Below are 20,105 nucleotides of genomic sequence, written 5' to 3'. Positions count from 1 at the left end.
TCTCTCTCTCTCCTTCTACTGTTTATCTGGATGACACTGAGGTTTTAACTGTGACCTGTGGCACCCAAAGTGCAGTTATCAGTAGCACATCACAGCCTGTGTTGTATTGCGTGATGTCAGCAAGTTTAACCGGGAAAAGGTGCAACCTATAATGGTTAATCACATAAGATGCTGTCACCAACACTTTTTTTCCTGAAAGATGAGCATGATGATCATGAGTTTGGTAATTAGTATAATGTGATATTAGAATCATTTATAAAGAATGTGAGGCTGTTGTACTGGAACAGAAGATCCAGACAATACAGTAGGTATGAGGTGTCTCTTAATGTAAGTTTTTACCAATAACCAACAAACATCCAAAGCTGTTAAAAAAACAACATTTAGTCTTACTTTGTTTGACAGAAAGAAATAATAAGACACTGTAGAGGCAGCATTATTTCCATCATTATCTTTATTAACCATCACCCTTGAGATGGTAGATTGTTTTATTACATACAATGATTGACATTTCGTTCTTTATACACGCATTTGGTCTATTCCTTTCTTTAGGGATAAATATAAGTGTAGTAATGAAAGCACTTTTCTAGTTTTAAGTTTTTATATATACAATCATTTTCCCCTGTCAAGCAGTTAACAAGGCATATAAACCTTATCAGTGTTCCTTTCAGACTCTGCAATTATTAACCCAACAAAGACTTATGTCTGGGTTTATAGACTCCTGTGTTCTGATTGTAAAATTGCAACAGTCATATCTAAAGTTATATTTAGGATGTACATTATGCTATGCTTTACGTAGTGGAAAACACACAGGAAGAAAGTAGGAACTTTGTTTGCATTTACATTTCTTCATTTTTGCATTCACAAAGACATAACAACACAAAATGCAAAAATACAACATATGTATTTATAACGCACTATTGAATTATTACTCCAATTATGATGGAATTTGTAAAGCACCATTTATTTACCTTTTTATCACATTGGTGTAGCAGCAAAATCCAGGGTTATTTTTGTCATTCTATGAGTTTGTTGGACCATCATACATGTAGATTTTGGCTGAGATGGTGCTGACTTCATCTTTATTAATACTTTTTTTGCAGCAGCATCTTTGAAATAATTTATACAAAGCAAATCCAGGGATCAAAATACTGGGAATTCCCGCCAGGATGAAGATGATAACGTAGACCCAGCTGGGATAGGGTAACGTCTCCAACACGGGGAAGTTTGCCTGTAAACATGACAAAGAATTCAAATATGGTTTTAGAATTGAATGATTTTGTATTCTACTGGGATATTCTGAGTGCAGCCTTTTACTGTACCGAGCTTGGATTCCAGGCGATGTATGACAGTTTGTCTTGGACTTTGGTGACAAAGTAAAACACAAAGATGACAAAGACTATCAAAGGGCTGACAAGCCTCCATGTGGCCTGCCAGAAGATGTTAGGTCTGTGTCCAATCATAAACTCGATGTCCTCATTAAACCTGTCAGACAAAATCGATCAGATTCAGAGCCCCATGTGTGAGACAACACGCGTCGTCCTGTGCAGTATTGCACTCACTTACCGATCCATTCCATACAGATAGGCAACAGCAGTCATCTCACAGAAAGCTATGATGAGCAGGGGGATGGAGCCTGCATAACCGTCAAACAGCGCTAACCAATAATTACCAGACCGCAAGGCAAAAATGAGGGCAATCACAAAGGATGAGAGGCATACAATCCCTGAAATATAACATAACATGTTTAACATGCCATTATCCAGTGTTGTAATCTGTGTACAATCATCCATGCCCCATGGGTCTGTGCAGTGTGTACCTGTGACCACCTCTTTGGGACAGTTCTTGGGGAGGATTTTCAGGTCCTGCAGGGGGACCACCACTCCCTCTATACTTCCAAACATGGTGGAGAGGCCAAGACAGAAGAGCATGATGAAAAACAGTACAGACCACAGAGGAGAAAGCGGCATCTTAGTGATAGCTTCTGTGAACACAATGAAGGCGAGGCCCGTTCCCTCCACACCCTGGAAGACATTTCACCTGTAACACTTAAAGGATGGACGGATGGATTTACAGGCAAACAGGTTATAAATCATCAACATACTTCACTGAGGAATGTCTGCAGGTTACAGGGGCTGAGGCCCAAGCCTTGAATGACCTCTGACCCTGAGGCGGTGCTGTTGAGGTGTTGCAGCATTTCATCATAGTTGCTCTCAGTGATGGAGCCCTCAGCCTGATTAAAAGCATTGAGCAGCAGTAGAATATTTCTGAAATAGAACATTCAGGAACCTGAAATATTGATAGTTTTTAATATTTAAAATCCTTTTTCGTGTACATACTCATTAAGGCAAGCGTCAAACTGCTCTGTTGCCCGGAACCCAATGATGGAGTAGATAACAGTGGCAGCGTAGACAGACGTACAGCCATTAATGATGGAGATAATAACAGCATCCTGCTCACAGTTGTTGCTGAAAAGGAGAATATATGTTTGGCTATACGCTACTGGATCTTCACACACCTGTACCTCCTTATACTACACATACAAACATAAAAATGAAGCAGATCACTGATAAGATTAGGAGTTGTCTACAATAATCCACAGTAGCGTGTGCTTACTGAACAGGGTTGTAGCTGGAGAATGAGATAAGACCCCCAAAGGCCAGGGAAAAGGAGTAGAAAACCTGCGCCCCTGCATCCAGCCATGTTGCCGGGTTCACTAGCTCATCCAGCTAAAAATGGACAATGTTACAGTAAAGCTGTTGCATCTAGGCTGATGGCAGAGTTAGATGATGGATGTACTTACATCTGGTGTGAAGAGATACTTGATTCCCTCTACAGAGCCTTTCAGAGTCAGACCTCTGATGAGGAAGATGGTGAGGACCACATACGGCAGAGTGGAAGTGATGTACACAGCCTAGAAGAAAGAAACTTTACTTCCCTGAATTGGACCTCAGGTTGAAATTTAAATCTTTACTGTGAACAGAGTTATTCTAAAGTGGGATCAGCTTTAAACTTTTTTTATATTACATCACACATATTACTGTTATGTATCTATGTTGCCATGCATGCCACATTAATAGCCGTAATGCTCTTTCACAGATGTACCTTGCCTGTGGTCTCGATCCCTCTAATGCAGCAAACATAGAGCACACTCCAAGCAGCAACCAAACACAACACCATCCACCACTGCAGCCCTCCGGACTCATCTATAGCCTGGGAAGTGTTCAGTGTGGTTCTGTACCAGAAGTAGTCCACTGGAGTGCTGCGCTTGCATTCTGAGACAAAATCTACAAGGAGCTGAGGTTAGTCAGACTGCTTCTGTGTTTCTATTAAAATGAAAGATTATAGATTTCTTTTCAAATGGTAGCATGCCTGTTAGGTTATCATTGAGAGGACACTGGCTCCATGGCAAGGTGAGCTGAAATGAGTTGAAAAAGTACCACATCACCCAGGCGATGATGGTGTTGTAGTACATACCCACCAAGAATGAGACAGTCATGGAGGCTATACCTTGAACATAAGCGGAAAAGTAACAGTGGTAGTTCTGAAATTTTGATCCTTGAAACAAACCACATTTTTTATACCAGGCTGTAAACGGGCCTTAAGTGTACATCTGAGGAACATTAGATCGTAATACGATGGCTCATAGTCAGAACATTATGGGCTGAATCATCATTATATTATCTCTTTGATAATATTATGAGATAGATTAGTGAACTTGTGGAATTTGTATTTAAATGACAATCCTTGTGGACTGCATTGCAAAGCATGGTCTAACCTTCATAAGCACCCATTTACACTTACCAACTCCGGTCAAGTAAGGGTTAATTGCCGCCCAAACCCCTACACTGCCCTTTCTGAGGCGCTGACCAATGGCAAACTCCAGGTACAACAGAGGGATGCCCTCCAGAACAAGCAGGATAAGAAATGGGATCATAAAAGCACCTAGAGACACACCAAGGAGAATTCAGATAACTGCAAAGATAGAGGGGATACATGTTAGATCAAATATACCTTGTTTAGTGTTTAGATCATAATTTCTCCATAACTTCTTCCTTGTTTTATAATTCTTTTTTTTGGTCATTCATTAACATTTGTCAGTCAGAATTTGTCTCGTTTAACTTTGCAGGTTTATGCAGTATAGAGACAACCACAAGAAGGCTTTTATTGTCCTCATTATCGAGCATGAGCAGTTGGAGCAGGGTCAGGGCTGAAAGTTCAGTCTGTTGTCAGGACTCACTCAGATAGCAATGATCTTAAAGAGCTGATATGGAGAGGCTGAATGACGCATCAGATTATGGTGCTTATGAATGATCATCAGGTTTTCCAGAAAGGTGGTGATGACCATATTTAGATTCTAATTGCTGCCTATGTCAGTACAGTAATGACAAAATATTAACCCCTTGAGGTAGTACACTGTCCTAAATGACTGCTCATGTTTTACTTTGACACCAATGAAACTTAGATTGTTGGGAAATTGGATTTCCTCATTTGACAAATTATCTGTTTATCTTAGTGTTGTTTAGATGTGAGTTTCACATTGTTGGTTTGTTAGGTTTAAGTTTTTAACTATCAACTATAAACAAAGGGAAAACCACAAAATAAAAAAAAGACTCAAAAGACTAAAAATGTGCTATTTTCAAAAACCAGTGATGCAAAACATTTAGGCATTTATTGATTTCCAGCCATTTTTAGGTATTTATCACACCCAAACTATTCTAGATCAAATTAATTAATAAAAAAATTTCATTTCTGATTCTATGGGAAAAGTTAGCCCTATGCAGCAAACACAATTTCACCTGGAATGACCTTATAGGATGCCTTGATTGTGCATGTGTTTGTGCTGAACAGAGTGATAATCTAATCTGAATGCCCATCTGTCACCAGTTTTGCTATTGAGTTACTGATTAACTAATTAATTAATAACAAATAATTTATCCGAGTGAATTTGCAAGATTAAGACAGCGCACAGTAAATGTAGATGAGAGAAAAATGTAATGAAAGAAGAATAGAAGGCTTAGTGACATGTGATTTGACCCTGTGGTTTTCACCAATGAATAGAAGAAACCGATGAAATGCAGTTTGGCAGAATAGAAAGAATAAAAACTAGCTGCAACACACAAGAAATCTGTGATATATCAAAGAAAGAGCACCTATAGTAACACTCACATGGATATAATAATTGAATAAAAATAATAATGAATAAAAAAAGACTCTTATGGTTTCCGGAAAGGGTGTTTTCATCTGTGAGATATCATAAAACACTGTGCTGAACTCCCCACTCCTGCTATCGTTGCTTAACTTATCTGCGCTCTCTCGTGTGACTTCAGCTGTGTGTAGGACTGTGGGTCAGTCATAAAAGCCTTGATGCTTTAACATTTGAACTATGTACAAGGACATACTATTTCTTTTTCAGGTTTACTAAATTTAATAGTACAGTTCAGACGAATCATTTCAAGCGAATCATTTCCTGTATTTGTGTCACATGGTTTCACCTTTGGCAGACAACAGGTAGCCTGTTAACATCTGTGCAGCCAATTTTTTCACATTCAGACATTATGTGTTTTTAACCGGAAAAATTATGAGGATAGATCAACTTGTTTTTGTCACACTGTTGTGGCTTTTAGCTGCATAAATATCCAATTTTACAGAGATATAGTGCAAATAGTATTTTCTGGTCAGACAAATGCTACTCTGTACTTTTTCATCTACACGACTTTCACTTTGTAGGCTCTACAATCTAGTTCTATTAGTGCAGCTTGAGATGCATAAATTAAAATACATTTGATGTTTATATCCACAAAATGTTGCTAAATACAATGGCAATGGTACAATGGCAACCATTGCACATGGCATTAAACCTAATGCAAAATAGTAATATATATATAAAAATGCTATTATATGTATTATTTACCAACGGTACACATTTCTGCAGAGCATTAACATTCCTGTTTTTCCACCTTGATTTGATATCTGCTCACCTATTATCTGCTGAAAAGGCCATGCTTATGCAATTACACCAATTATAGCTCAGGGTTAAAGTTCAAGGAATCAGTAAAAATGCTCCCTTTTCTGTTAGTCCTTGTAAACACACATTATAGGTTGTATTATATATGATATATATTATCAGTTTTCATTTGCCTGGATTTAACTTGAATGTTTATTAATGTTTAGAATTTTTGTTTTATTTGTATGCTACTCTTAGTATTTTACCTGATTTTATATTTCTAACCTGTTTTTTGAGTATACATGGCGCACCTGGAATGCAAGCAATTTCCCCCTGGAATCAATAAAGTATTTCTGATTCTGAAATACTCCAGTTACATCACCCCTGTCATTAAAGAGTGGTCAGGTAAAATAAAATCATGTTAAACATCCTTAGCTGAAAACATGCTCTGCAGCCTGCAGTGATTTACGCATCACTAGCTCTTAGTTATAAAATGGAAATTTCAGCTTTATATTGCAATTTCCATTCACCTCTAAGAGTTAATATTTAACATAAATCACTCTAAGTGCAGATATTAGCACCACAATGACACATCATGGTTTTTATAGTGCACTTTGCATTATGGATCATGTAAGCCTAGTATTTTCTCTCCAGCGTTTACATTGTCAACATTATTTGTGTCATGGAAATATATATGCATATAACAAAAAGGTCTGAGTTATGAGTCAAGGATTCAAAGATTATTGTTTGCATCTTAGTTATATATGTAAAATAATAAAACACTTAAGATACATTAGAATTTGCTAACTGGGTGAGTCAATACACATTATAATATATGCTTGGACAGTTTAAGAATATCAGTTCCTACTACAAAGAATCATTATGCATTTCACTGATATTAATGTAGATGTTGATAAAGATTCTCAATCATCCAGGTCATTTTTATTCAGAAGGTTGAAGTTGATGCTTCAACCTTCTGACGGTAGAAGAGCCTAGCCTACCTCCTCCATGGCTCTGACACAGGTATGGGAACCTCCAGACGTTACCCAGTCCCACACAGAAGCCCACACATGTGAGCAGGTACTGGGCTTTGTTGTCCCATTTGGGCCTGTCCCCTGCCTCCTCTTTCTCCATCTTCTCCAGGTCCCCATGAGAGGGGATCCGCTCTTCCAGCCCAGGGTTGGGAAGAACCAGTCTCATAGTGTATCAGGGCAGGCTTTCTCACAAGGAGCAGGAAAGGTCTTACTGCTCGCTATCAAACAGCACAAGTGGTGATGGTGTGTGCGTCACTGTGTTTTCACACTTGACAGATTATCTCTGTCATCTTTTACCTTGTTGGTGTAGCGTGGCCATCCGTGTCCATAAAATGTCCTTGATAATTATTGATAGGGTCATTCCACATGAAATCATCCATTATGTCTGTAAAAGAAGTTGCAAAATCACTGTAAATATGCAAGATGAAGATATTTGGTACAATTATAGTATAAATATCTTGCACAGAAATGCCACAGGTGGTGTTTTCCTTGTTGTCACACAACACAATTTTTACAAAAAAACATGTTTTTTTCAAAAAACAGTAATGTCAAATATTTTGGCATTTATTAGTCTCCAGGCCATTTTTAGGCATTTGTCACACCCCAAAATTTCATTGAATTTTCTGATTCTATAGGAAAAGTCTGCCCTATGCAGCAAAAACCAGATTCCTACATGCAGCCAGCCACATTGGCCACAAGATGTCAGTATTGGTCAAGATGGCCCTTTAACAGACTTACGTTCAGGCTACGTCTGCTGTGTAGAAAGTTAGAAGAAGTTATATATAAACGAGCTTAGGAGACGTGTTTTGATATATTTTACTTCTACGTAAGCTATAAAGCACCATAACTTTTAAATATATGCTACTACCAATATATTGCTTTATTTGTTTCTCATGTCAAATGTTAAAATGACATTTATAATATTAATTTCTGAATAAATATAACAAAGGATTAGTGCAGTTCATTTTTATATAGAAAGCCGGTGCTAAGCCGGAGACAGCGATCTAAAGGAAAGGGGGAGGAGGGAGAGATGAGGTAGAGGGGAAAATAGATACGGGGGGTGGGGGTGGGGTGTGGGGTGGATTTAGTGGGACTCAGACAGACAGCAGACCGGCTGTCCCAAGCTGCGCTGATCCTTCACTCTCCGGCACCAAAGCTGGAGTCCGCCTGCTGCCTCCGTTTTATCACTGGCCACCTGCCTCTCCGAGAATAACACATCAACAAACCCACAGCGAGGAGGCGAGACCAGATCCTGTTTGGTGTTTTGTGCCATCTTTCCGCCATCCACTCTTACTGCTGTTGCTGCCGCTGCGCACAGGACGCACTTGGCGACCGGAGTTTGTTGTCGTTACCAGGAGAGGAGCGCTCAGAGAGCAGAGCGATCACCGCTAACACAAGCTCTCATTTGAAAAGGGCTGCCCCCTCAGAGGAGCCACTTGCATGGATGCACCATGGCCACGTTTGTCTGCAGGGTTCAGTTTTTAGATGACACCGATCCATTCAACAGCACCAATTTCCCGGAGCCGACGAGACCACCGCTGTACACCTTCAGAGAGGATATCCCCCTCATCAACCAGCTCGCAGGCGTCCACCGGCTGCTCAAAGCTCCACATAAGGTAGAATTATCACATCCTGGAATTAAGTATAAAAATAGTCTACACAGAAATACATTATAAAGTACCATAACATCGCATGATGTGGATGTTAGAATCTGTAAGTGCTGTTTACATGTGATTTTCAGAGGTTCATAAGGTTTAAGCTTGTTGGTTTTTCACTTCAAGCTTTCAACAAATAAACATCCATAGCCACCATTCAGGGGCTATTTTAAGAACACATGAAAGCTCAACTGATTGGCTTTCCAGCCTGGGGAATGGTATGAGGTTGCAAATGTTTTCCCACAAAGCCTAAATCATGCTCACTCTGATTCAACAATTCCGATCTAATCCAGTGTGGGTACACCTTCGCTAAACTGAGGTGCCAATGAGCCGGATCAAAAAAGACTGCAACCTTTGACCTCTCTCTGCCGAGGGGTGTAAAAATATTGAAAACATCCACGTGTGTATCTGCATTCTAGAAGCCTTATTTTTGCACACTGCAAGTCACTGTGACAGGTGGTTGCATCAGTGCAACAGGACCCCGAGTTCCTTCATCTGTGCAGCAGTGACAGTCATAGCAGCACTCTCAGCCAGAGGTGATCAAAATCAATGAAAGCTGCCATTTTCGTTGAATTTCAGTGTTTGAAGCAGCCCTGAAAAAAAAACACACCACATTCCTCACTGACAAGGTTGAGTAAAACTTAACACACCCACAGAGGCTACACAAGCTGCACAGACACTTTCTCTGACCTTATTGTTATTATTTAGATTCTGCACCATCCATACTGAGAATTTAGTTTGAAAAGTTAACTGTAGGAAAGTTTTAACTGTTGGCACTCGACCCTCCCAGACAGCAAAGCAGCGTTCGGCGGTTTTCCAAAGCAGCAGATCTTTTGCTGCCCCATCTTTAAAAAAGCCACAAAACAAATGAAAAATGGTCCGCAGCACAGAAAAGCTTATGATTACGACCTATACCAGGACAGATGGCACAGACTGCATTTGTGTTTGCAATTTTTTTCACATCAGGAGAAAAAAGGCCTGCGCGCAACGGCAACTGGATATTGCGCTTAGATTATAGGGATGAAACTGAATGGTTGCAAATTTGCCTGCCAGACTGTCCAAATCTAAACCTTGGTTCTTAGGAGGCTTGAGTGTCAGTATATTATTGGAAAATGTCAAAACTGCTCACTTTTTGACTCTTCCCTTTCACTTTCTTTGTTAAACTAGCCCTCCTGTCGTTTTGTGCTCTTCTCTGTGAAAAGCCTGCCGTGTTATTATGCTGTGATGGTAGAGCTCTGTGTATGGCTGGCCTGGCCGGGCCTGCATGTAAAGTATAGGTCACTTGTCCCAGAATTCCTGTGGCCGGGGCCTGGATCCCTTGCGACACTTTGTTCTCCTCACTTTGGGTGCCGTGGTTTTCCTGACCTCTTCCTCCATCTGCTCTTCCACCTCTCTGACCATGCACCAGTCCTCACACACACATAAGATTGGAGTGGGATGCCAAGGCTACTGGTTTGTGTGGCATTTTGTCCAACAAAGAAGTTTCTATCACAACAGACACCATCACTTCTACATTTAAAATATCAATAAGTTACATGTTAAGTATCAACCATGAGCCACAGCTAATTGCGGGAGCTGCACCATCAGTCCAACAGCTAGAACAAACTCCCTCAAACAAAAAAACATTAAAGCACTAACTTCATTAAAGTAACACTGGGAGATTTAATGGCCGTGTAGAACACACCCTCCTCTATGCTCTTCAAAGAGCCCAATCCTGTGCGGCTCTGATGCGGACACACACACACACACACACACACAGAAAGTTCTTAAAAACTCATCGTTTAAGTTACGTAAGACTATCGTTAACCGTCGTCCCACCATGATCGCCAGCAGGCTCTGTGCTGTTTTAACATGGAAGTAATTACACCCCCTCTCTTTTCTCTGCCTTGCTGTTCTGAGAGATTTTGATTAAATGAGTGTAAAGTATACTATCCCTTTAAGTGTTTCTCAGGCCCGTCTTGGAGCCCTGAGCTGTAAAGAGCTTGTTGTTCTTTTTTATTTAGCCACCTCTCTCCAGCATGATGTGTTTTGTTATGTTATTATTCCCATTACACAAAACCAAGTGTTTTAGGAAAGAGAAACACTCTGTAGGGTTAGCTGCTAACATATTGTGTTACAAAGTAGTATGGGCTCACTTCTTGCTGTCCAAGCAGTATTTATTATCATGTGTGGCACAGCAGGGAGCTGGATTTGACGGCACTGTTTCTCAAGTCTTAAGTCTAAGTGCCAAAAAAGACACAACATCAGTAGAAATGTAGACAAAATGTTAAACATGCTGAATAATGCTAAAATAAATGTTTTTGTCTTCTTTAGAAAAAACCAGGGCAGTGGGACAGGATGTGATTAACCCCCCCTTGCACACCAACTCTACCCCCGGTCAATCTGAGATTTGCCAAATCTCACATGCATGGAAAGCGTGAATAGTGTAGACTTGTGTTTTAATACTAAACAAGTAAAACCTAAATTATTCACACTTGAATTCATCAATGTTTAGGCCAAACAAGGCAGTGTGGTCAGTTCCTCTGTTGATCATCTTGTAAGATTAACATGTGGGGTTTTAGTGAGATGTATAAACGACCACAAACAATGGCATACTACTAAATGCTTCCTTTCTTTTGGCTCATGATCAAAAACATGTTAACATTCCCGTCACCCACAACTTTTCCCTACATTGTGTGCTAATTAGCAAATGTAGTGTGCCCCACAACACAGCACATTTTGGGCCTTTTTTTCAGTTGCTTGCAAGCACACAACAGTGACAAGGAGACACCTTCACACAGTACAAAGTCATTGGAGTGTGATGAATTGTTTTCACCTTGAAAGGCTCAACTGCACTCTCTCTGTTGTTGCCAGGCTGGAAGTTCTTTGTCCTTTCATTGTAGTTCCAGTCAGAGACAGAACTGTAGCAACACCAGCATATTAACTGAGCAAAACATAGAATTGCACATGTCCAATAATTGTGTGCTTTGTGGATTAGCTTCAGTACAGTACAGACAGATTAATGTTATTAGGAGGGAGTAATGATGAACTGTTTATGCTTGTGCTGCTTATGATAAATTAGAAGAAAATTCATCGCTACCATGGAGCTTCTTCTTTGTGATATTTCGGCCTTGGCAGTGCCCCCCTTCAACTCCCAGCTCCTGTGGACACACCCACCCTTCGAGCTCCTGTGTGCATGCTGCCTCAGAGCAGAGTAAATATAGCACGGTTATATTTATGCTGTGAGTCCATCCGACAGTCCGTCTCTCTGTTTCCAACTGAAAGGGAGGGAGGGACAGACAGGGAGCAGCAGCAGCAGCAGGTCTTGTGATCTGCGGTCTCTGCTGGTCAGAAAAGTCATCAAACAGCTTGAATATATACCACTGAGCTGCTCCCGTGTCACAACTATAATGTCTGAATGTTGCAACATAATGATGTCAGTTGCCTTTTTAATGTGTTGTCTCTGGGACGGCTGCTCGCACCTGCTATCAGCTTGTGACTGTACTAATAAACATCAGCGCTGCCAGTGGTGTGCAGATATATTGCTGTGCACCTGGTCTCACAGTCAGCGGGGTTTCTTATTACACAGCATAGTGGGTCAATTCTGACGTATACTAGGCAGTAACCTAAGATCATGCAGGCAGCATGAGTGTGAGATTGCTGTGTTTTTGGGAAAAAAAAAACACACACAATCATCACAATCTGCCATATACATAAATGCAAACATGTGCGTTATGGGAATGGCTGTGATAGCTCCACTAACACTCCAATGTGCTGAAGCAATATTTAAGAGTCATATTTCTTACAGCGGGTTATTAAATGCGCTTGAATCTGTCTTTCTTCCTCCGTGTTCCACTCTGGTTGTGGTTTCATGTACTGCAGACTTTATTACTACTTAATTCCCTTAACAGCTTCAGAATGCCAAAAGCAGAGCCATGCCACATATGGTTCTCTCACTCTCTCTCTCTCTCTCTCTCTCTCTCTTCTCAGAGCCCTGTACACACTTGTGTTCAAACCCTCAGCCCTGTAAACTGGATTTATTTTACAGGCTCAAATTGTTTTATAAAGGGTGTGAAGCCCTGTTAGACACTGTAAGGATGCTTTAAAGGAAACTGAGCCCAGAGACCAAACTTTTTTATGTGTAAAATCACCTTTTTTTGCAGTGCTTTTGCTCAGTTTTTCTCTGTATTAATACGTTTTTTTTTCTTTTTCTTTCCACAGCTTGATGACTGTGCACTTCAGCTGTCCCACAATGGAACCTATCTGGACTTGGAGTCCTCTCTGGCTGAGCAGAGGGATGAGCTGGAGGGCTTTCAGCAGGATGACACAGGGTGAGAGTGACTCACTTGCATACAATCATCAAATATAATATACATAATACGACAAAGAGATGCAGCTTTTCTCCCTCATAAGTATTTCCTGAGTCTCATTCTTATAAAAAAGGAAGAAGCTGCCGAATGTGGATTACTTGGAAGCCCAAGTTCATGGAAAGTATGAAGCACAGTGGAAAGGAGGACACATGTGCCCTCCCTTCCACAGCAACTGTTCTTCTCTCACTGTATTTTCTATATTAAATAATATTCTTCGTTGAAGCAAAAATGTAACAACTATTCAAAAAGACAATCACATTCACAGTCCATTAGTAGAGTGGCATTTGTAGTGTAGGCTGGCTTCCCTGTGTCATATATAGTAACTGACACATTGTATGAGAATATCAGCCTTGGTCAGCTGTGTTTATTCTGTGTGTGTCAGTGTGTTACAGCAAATAGGTTAGGTTTTTCATTTTCCTGGCTGCAGTGTAGCACCTTTTCCTATGAGGTGTACTATTTTATTTCAGTTGTCACAACAACTTTATTTCATCAAGGACACAATTGAACAAGAAAGTCAGTGAAAATAAATTTAATGCAGCCTAAACAAAGCATGGTCACTACTTTGGAGCACTAAGGCAGTATGTTGAGAGTTGTTGGTATGTTGATCTGTTAAGGACTGTGGGCGACAGCACGATGAGTGATGAGAGACCTACACAGCTGAGTTGTTCTCTGTCTCCAACTATTTGTATGCACACCCGTTTCTATGTGCACATTTATTTGTTTGTTCCTGTGTGTGAGTGGCTTTGCCCTTTGACAGATGATAGACAGGTGAATCAAAGCTTGTGTGTGTATGTGTGAGTGGCTGAGGAACTGGTTGGGTTTGACAGACCTGCCTGTCTCACACTGAACTACCAGGGGGAATGAATCACACTTTTAGTTTAGAGTTAGAATTTGTTTTTGTTTTTTTGCCAAAATATCCAAAATGTGTGATGCTTGATTAGCTTCAATAGCATCTCACAGACACACTATCCACAGTAGTGGGTGCGAATTTCGACAAGATGGTACTGCGCTGTCACATATTTACTCTGAAATCACACTCAATGCAGCTTTGACTGTAATAAATATGCTGGTCACATATTGTGAGATTTAAAAAAGCATATTTTTTACTGGAAATTCTTTCTTTTTCTGAAAATATCCAGAGGTTTTATAAAGAACACAAACCAATTTTCACCCAGAATCAATGTTCCCACACATCAAGAATGCGTTGTGATTCCAGCTGTGGCAAGACACTGCTCACCACAGTTGACAGTAAACAAAGTCTTCTGGTGACAAGGATAGCTCAGCTTCCACTGAACGATAGGGAAGAGAAAAAATAGGCCCTGTAGATTGTAGTCTTTCTCTGAACCACTTTCACCTGACTCAAAATCTATATTTACATGCATATTTTTAAATTGTGTGAACCAAAATGCACCACATCCTACAGATTTAAATGGTACATGCTGTATGCCAGTTTTAGCCTTTTCGGTTCTCATTGCTGTAAACGTCACATCAGAAAAAGTTAAAAAAAAAAAGAACTTTTCCTATCAAAATCTCAACAAGTTGTGTTTTTTTGCTCTATTTCCCAGCAAAGCTGATAACACAGAGCACATAGAGGGATAAGATGCCAGCTCTTGTTTGTTTGTCATAACCCATGCTATACATAATAGGTGTATTCCCAGCAGAATGGGAATCTCAGGGCAGTGCTTCCCCTTGCTTGGATGGTATCATCAGATTGGAAGATAATAAGGGGAGTTTGAGTTGTGCTCAGAATGCCAATCATTCGTGATGTTTTTCAGTGTTTTCCCACTAGAAATGTGGTGTTTTATTAGTGTGTCTTCATTTGCACAATGGCATGTGGAGGTGTGTGCGGATGTGTGTTGTGTCTGCTGCAGTTCAGCTCAGATGTATATCAGTATAGGGGTACACATTTAATGCAGGCTTCTGTTTGTTTCTATCATTCCCATCATGCCAACAGCATTATGAAAACATCAGTGATGCATATTTTACATTTAAATCCCATTTTTCTCAATGAACAATCATCAGCCAAGAAAATTGCGCTTAACGTGAGGTAGCTTTGGCTGTAAGAAAATATTTTTGAATACACAATAATTCCTTTTTTGTCTGTCTTTGTTGCCCCTCTCTCTCTCTCTCTCTCTCTCTCTCTCTCTTAGGTCCAGAGGAAAGAAGCACAGTGTTATTTTACGCACCCAGCTGACTGTCCGTGTACATGCCTGCATCGGTAAGTAGTGTGTGACATGTTTACGCAGCATGTTTTTTAACGTAATGGAAACACACACACAAATGCAGCAACCATGAGAACACACAGAACCCCTCGTACCAGTGCAGTGGGAGCTATTACATGCTGAAAGGAAAAAAGGTTGAGGTAAGTTTTTAGTGTGTGTGTGTCTCGTTGTTTTAGGTGTGTTATCACACTACTAAACTGCATTATGCTGAAGTCTTCACACCAGAATGCAGGCACTGTGTAAAGATGGTGAGAAGGAAAGAGGTAAGGGAGGTGTGGTTATCATCGAATGTTTGCAGGTGGCAATAAAAAGATAACAGCACAAAATCAGAAATACGTTGTGATAAGAGGTGAATGAGGGATTTACAAGAGGAGGGAAGGAATGATATGAGATTTAGTTGAAGGGCAACATTGTGTAATGAAATACCAGAAATAGCCAACAAATCTTTTTTTATCGCAGTGTTAGCATGTTTTTATCTCGATTGGAAGGTTGCATGAACATCAATCTTGTTTTATGATGAGAACATGAATCCATCATTGGAGCCTCTGCCAAAAGAGAAAAAAATAATCTTCTTTTGGTACCCACATAATGTATCTTGAATGACTGTGGTGATCACTTGCCCAAACAAGGTGGTTGTGACCAGATTTCCTCAATAAGTGACCAGAGGCTTTATTCATTTTAACTGCAGAATGCTGCAGGCCGCAGGCTTGTGTTAGAGTCTGACTGAAGGCATTCTGTTTGATAAGATAGTGGCTTCTATTTTAATACTAAGGCTTGTTTTGATCTTTCCCCCGATTTCTGTGTTAAAGAAACTCTGCAATATAAATTTAAAGCCCACATGTATATTAGAAACAGTTGCAGGGCTTTTATTGTGAAAGCCACCATGTCAGTTTAAATCTTTTCCCGCATACTGAGTACATTTATTAAAAACATCCATCAAAATAAATAGTCAGTAGTAGTATTGCAAGGCCAGAATTTAACATTTGAAATTCAAAAACACTATATTTATTGCTAATATAACATCTTAAGTTTTAACATATGTTCTTTGATAGAGTTATGATACCAATTTGAGATCCCAGTTTTGTTTCTAATTTTTCTACTTGATTTCTTTATGCCGTGTGCTTCTTACTCAGTTTCTCAGTTGCCATTCTGCACGGTCAACACTCTCCGTGCCAGTGATAGCAGTGCTAATTCTGGATCCTTGATTCAGAGTCTCTGATTGGCTGAGAACGTGATGAGGTGGAAGGTCAGTCTGAGTGGAGTTTAGAGTGTTTAAGAGAGAAAATGTGCACAACCAGAAAAATGATCAAGTATTATATTAGGGGTGTATTTGAAGTACAGCCTTGAGGTACAAGGGTCATTACTCTGCTTGTTTGCAGTGCAAAGAATTACATAAATATTAGTCAATCACTGTTTTGATCCATTTCATCACAAGTGCAATGGCTTGTCCAGGCTCAGTGGTATATGACCACCACCTGCTACAAACATACACTATAAACTGTATGCATACACACACAAACACTAACACTTTTTTGTAATCCTCCAATGTCTCTAAGTAAATGAAGTGTACAGTGGTGTAATACAGGTCTTTTGTGGATATGTACAACACACACACATAAACTGGCTCCTATGAGGGATCTTCCCAGGGTTTAAAGAAAACCAGCAGTTCTCTATATTTGCTTCTTATTAAAACAACACTGCTTCTTCACCATATGATATCCATGAGCGATCTGACCAGTGCCAAGTCATGATGACTAAACTTCTCATTATATTGACCACAATCCAGATTTCATTCAGCATGGCACACATGCTGAGCAGTAACCAAATGTTTGCCCGGAGTTGTTATTCTGAAGTGCCAGTGTGCAATTCTGCAGCATTAATCAGATAGCTTAAGCAAGTCAGAGGGATCTGTTCACTTTAAAGATCTACTAGCCACCACCCCCCTCTTAGTGTCGTTTCAGCTGTCCACTCATCTACCCTCTGTAATCCTTCTGGGCCTTGACCTTCAAATCCTCTGAGTAGTGGTCAGCAGGATATTCACTAAATGAAAAGGATGCAGATTGCTTGCAGAATTAAGTGTCTGTGTGACACGTTTGTCAGCATTGCAGGATTGCATGTTTGAATTGTGTGGATTGCTGAGCCCGCTATGATGTGTAATGTTTCATGATTAAAATGCAGGAAAGGATCAATTCCTTGCAGATTTCCCTAATCTTCAGACTTCAGGTTTGATTGGTAAAGATCAGGATTTCATTGTATTAGGGTCAAATGTTAGCTAGATCTCAGTGTTACGACCTTCTACGGTCCCCCATTGATCTTCTTTCAAAGCTGCAAGGGTGAGAAAAATGACTATGAGAAACCACCTTTGCGAAAAGTTCAAATTGCATGCAGGCTTGCCAGTTTGGGATTAAAGAAGCTCTGTAATGTGTAAGTGAGGGTGTGACAGTGCTTGTGAGTTAATGAGTTTTTCTGATGCACATGAAAAGGAGGACACTTCAGTATGGTCAGCAAAATAGCGACTTTGACAGCTGGTGTTACTCTGCATCAATGTGGAGAGGCCCTTTAATGATCCAGAACCTCTCAGCTCTCACTCTCTGAATTCCCCACTGGGATTTTTTTGTATGCACAGTGGGTGTGTTGTGTGTCTCCAGCATTCATTTGTTCTGCTGTCTTTCAATATCAACTCCCATACTTTCACCTCTCCTGTTGGCTGATCCCACAGTCTGCAGAGTGCCAATCAGAATCCCTTGTTTCAGGGGGTTAATTTTAGCTGTCTCTGTTGCTGGACTGTTGTTGTGGATGGTGTCAGAGAGGTGGTTCGGGGGGGTAGCGGGGGTGGGGGTGGGGGGTTGAAGTGGAGGTGTTATCTTTAGAAAGTGTTGACAGCACTGAAATATGCGAGGAAGGCAGCATGATTATTGCTAAATGTGAGAGTAAAAAGAAGCAAGAGGGAAGTAAAGTGGACACAGCGAAGAATATTTTATTAGATTTCTTATTTAAGACTGCACTAAACAGAAGTTTTACATAATGAGTGCAGCTCTCAGCGTCAGTGGCACCTGTGGGAATCCTTCCTCATTACCTTCCACAACATGAAAGTGCCAGAACAATTATTGGAACAATTGTGTGATGTTAATTAGTTCATTGTGGTCAGGGTTGTTTCTCTGAGGGGACCCAACATGTGGAGAGCCTTCAGGCTAAAATGAAAATAGTTTTTATGATCATTATGACATTTTAAATAAATACGTAAACCTTGCTGACGAATTAATAGTGTCTAACATCCATCCTTTGAAAGGTGCCAACATGGCCTTTGGTTTGAGATCAGCTGCAGATCTATTGTATCTATTTTAGCAACCTTTATTTTCTATGGTTTTACTAAATGAAGATTTGTTTTCAGATATTCTAGAGATAAGGTAATAACATGATTCATTTTAATTTTATAAGACCAATCATTTTGGCATGTCAGTAAATTATAAAACTACGCAGCATAAGTGTGTAGTGTAAGTGTAAACTGTAATTTTGTCATTTGTAGACTGATTAAACTGCACGTTATTTTATGTTTATTCTTAAAGCTTCTCCCATGCGGCCTCATTTCCCAGCCTCTCCTGAAGAGAAAGGATACGCAGTAACTCAAGTGATCAAATATAGAGCGGGCACGCTATCTGACAGGTAAAGCTCCCTGTAATGAGCGGTGCAGCAGGTGAAACAAAAAGAGCCTGAGTGCAGAACAAAAGACCTTGCATGTGTTTTGGAGCCTCTTCAATCCCTTGGCACTGAGCTCTGGAATTTATACCCTTTTTTCCCTTTTTCCCATCTATACTTTTGGATTTCTCCGTCCCAATTATCCATCTCTAATCACCCCCTGCAGTATTGTAAAGGAGCGGTGGGGGCCAGATGCTGAGGGTGGAGTCTGGTTGTATTGTTAAATAACAAATTAGCTGCTTGACTCAAATTGGGGGATTGCTGCATCCTTTCTGTGCCTCCATTACAGTTTCCAAAACTATTGTAACTATACCCAACTGTAGGTTTTTGTCGTGCTTTCTATTGGATAGAAAAGTGATAATAGGCCACTATGCAAAAGGATGGGATCTATCGCAAGAGTATTTAAACACGGTAAAGAGATATTTTGAGGATTTGATGGCATCAGTGAGAGTTACACAAACTAAAATCCTTAAATATGAGAGCTTACAATGCTGACAGGGTGGTCCTGAGCAATAAAGGAGTAGTCACTCTGGCAGTGACAGCAGTAAGATGCTGCAGAAATACATGACTACAGCTGGTTCTAACAGCGATTTACTGTGTTTGTGTCCCCCTGCTGTGGGAGATAAGGCCTGGTAATGCCATGGTGTGACAGGCAGATAATGCTTGGTAATTCTGGGAGGGATGCAGCACTATAGGACATCTGCAGCAGAAGTCCAGACACATTTTTGCTGGCATGCTGCCCTATATCTGTGCTACACTTCAGCATGCTGCTGCTTTTTGATCTGGCATCATTTTCTACCATTTGTCCCCATTAACATCTCCCAGGTTTCCACTTCTGTTGTTTAACTCCTAGTTTTTATGTCTCTCCTGGCATGCAAGCTCTGCTCTCTAAATCTATTTCTACTGACGCACAGCTTCGCATACAGTCCATGACTCTTTGTCCTGATAGACACCTGTGGCTTCAGCTCAAGGAGTTTGTGCCCTCATGATCCTTCTGTTGAGTTCTGAGTCAACACGGATATTTTGTTTGACTTCTCATTCATTTGCATGCAAGTTTAAACCTATTACTCAAACCGTTTTCCCTCTACCCTCACCAGCTGCTGAGGAGCACCCACATGAGTCATGCTTTAGTTACTGCGAAGGGAGATGTAGAGATGGGCCGATGATGGAGGTGTAGAAATAACTTTACAGCTGTTGTAGAAAAG

The 20,105-nt window shown here is 40.3% G+C and overlaps 2 protein-coding genes across 3 annotated transcripts in view; one reads left to right on the top strand and one right to left on the bottom strand.

Moving 5' to 3' along the window:
- Positions 1-622: 622 nt before the first annotated feature.
- LOC114453206 (sodium-dependent neutral amino acid transporter B(0)AT1-like) lies at positions 623-7,193 on the bottom strand. Its single transcript, XM_028432982.1, has 12 exons — positions 6,946-7,193; positions 3,802-3,942; positions 3,361-3,507; positions 3,103-3,275; positions 2,801-2,911; positions 2,614-2,726; positions 2,337-2,465; positions 2,102-2,264; positions 1,817-2,021; positions 1,564-1,723; positions 1,320-1,482; positions 623-1,228 (listed from the first exon to the last, which is right to left on the bottom strand). The coding sequence occupies exons 1-12, from the start codon at positions 7,142-7,144 to the stop codon at positions 1,019-1,021; spliced, it is 1,914 nt and encodes a 637-aa protein (XP_028288783.1). The 5' UTR covers positions 7,145-7,193; the 3' UTR covers positions 623-1,018.
- Positions 7,194-8,066: 873 nt separating this feature from the next.
- Positions 8,067-20,105, top strand: part of fhod3a (formin homology 2 domain containing 3a) — a 38,688-nt gene continuing 26,649 nt past the window's right edge. Inside the window, exons 1-3 of one of the 2 annotated variants that reach the window (XM_028429923.1) lie at positions 8,067-8,594; positions 12,834-12,943; positions 15,133-15,200. In XM_028429923.1, the coding sequence (XP_028285724.1) occupies positions 8,430-8,594; positions 12,834-12,943; positions 15,133-15,200 (343 nt within the window). In that variant the 5' untranslated portion in view covers positions 8,067-8,429. The remainder of the gene's footprint in view (positions 8,595-12,833; positions 12,944-15,132; positions 15,201-20,105) is intronic. The other variant, XM_028429931.1, reaches the window with a different exon arrangement.

The sequence above is a fragment of the Parambassis ranga genome, chromosome 2 (assembly GCF_900634625.1).
Source record: "Parambassis ranga chromosome 2, fParRan2.1, whole genome shotgun sequence".
NCBI classification, from domain to species: domain Eukaryota; kingdom Metazoa; phylum Chordata; class Actinopteri; family Ambassidae; genus Parambassis; species Parambassis ranga.
This window is presented reverse-complemented; position numbering and strand designations above follow the sequence as displayed.

Bases quoted from the DNA above. Each gene is read 5' to 3' on its own strand.
- LOC114453206 (XM_028432982.1), bottom strand. From the start codon at position 7,144: ATGAGACTGGTTCTTCCCAACCCTGGGCTGGAAGAGCGGATCCCCTCT. The intron at 3,508-3,801 runs GTAAGTGTAAAT...CTTATGTTCAAG, and splicing joins CCCTTACTTGACCGGAGTTG to GTATAGCCTCCATGACTGTC. The intron at 2,466-2,613 runs GTAAGCACACGC...TCTCCTTTTCAG, and splicing joins TCCAGCTACAACCCTGTTCA to CAACAACTGTGAGCAGGATG.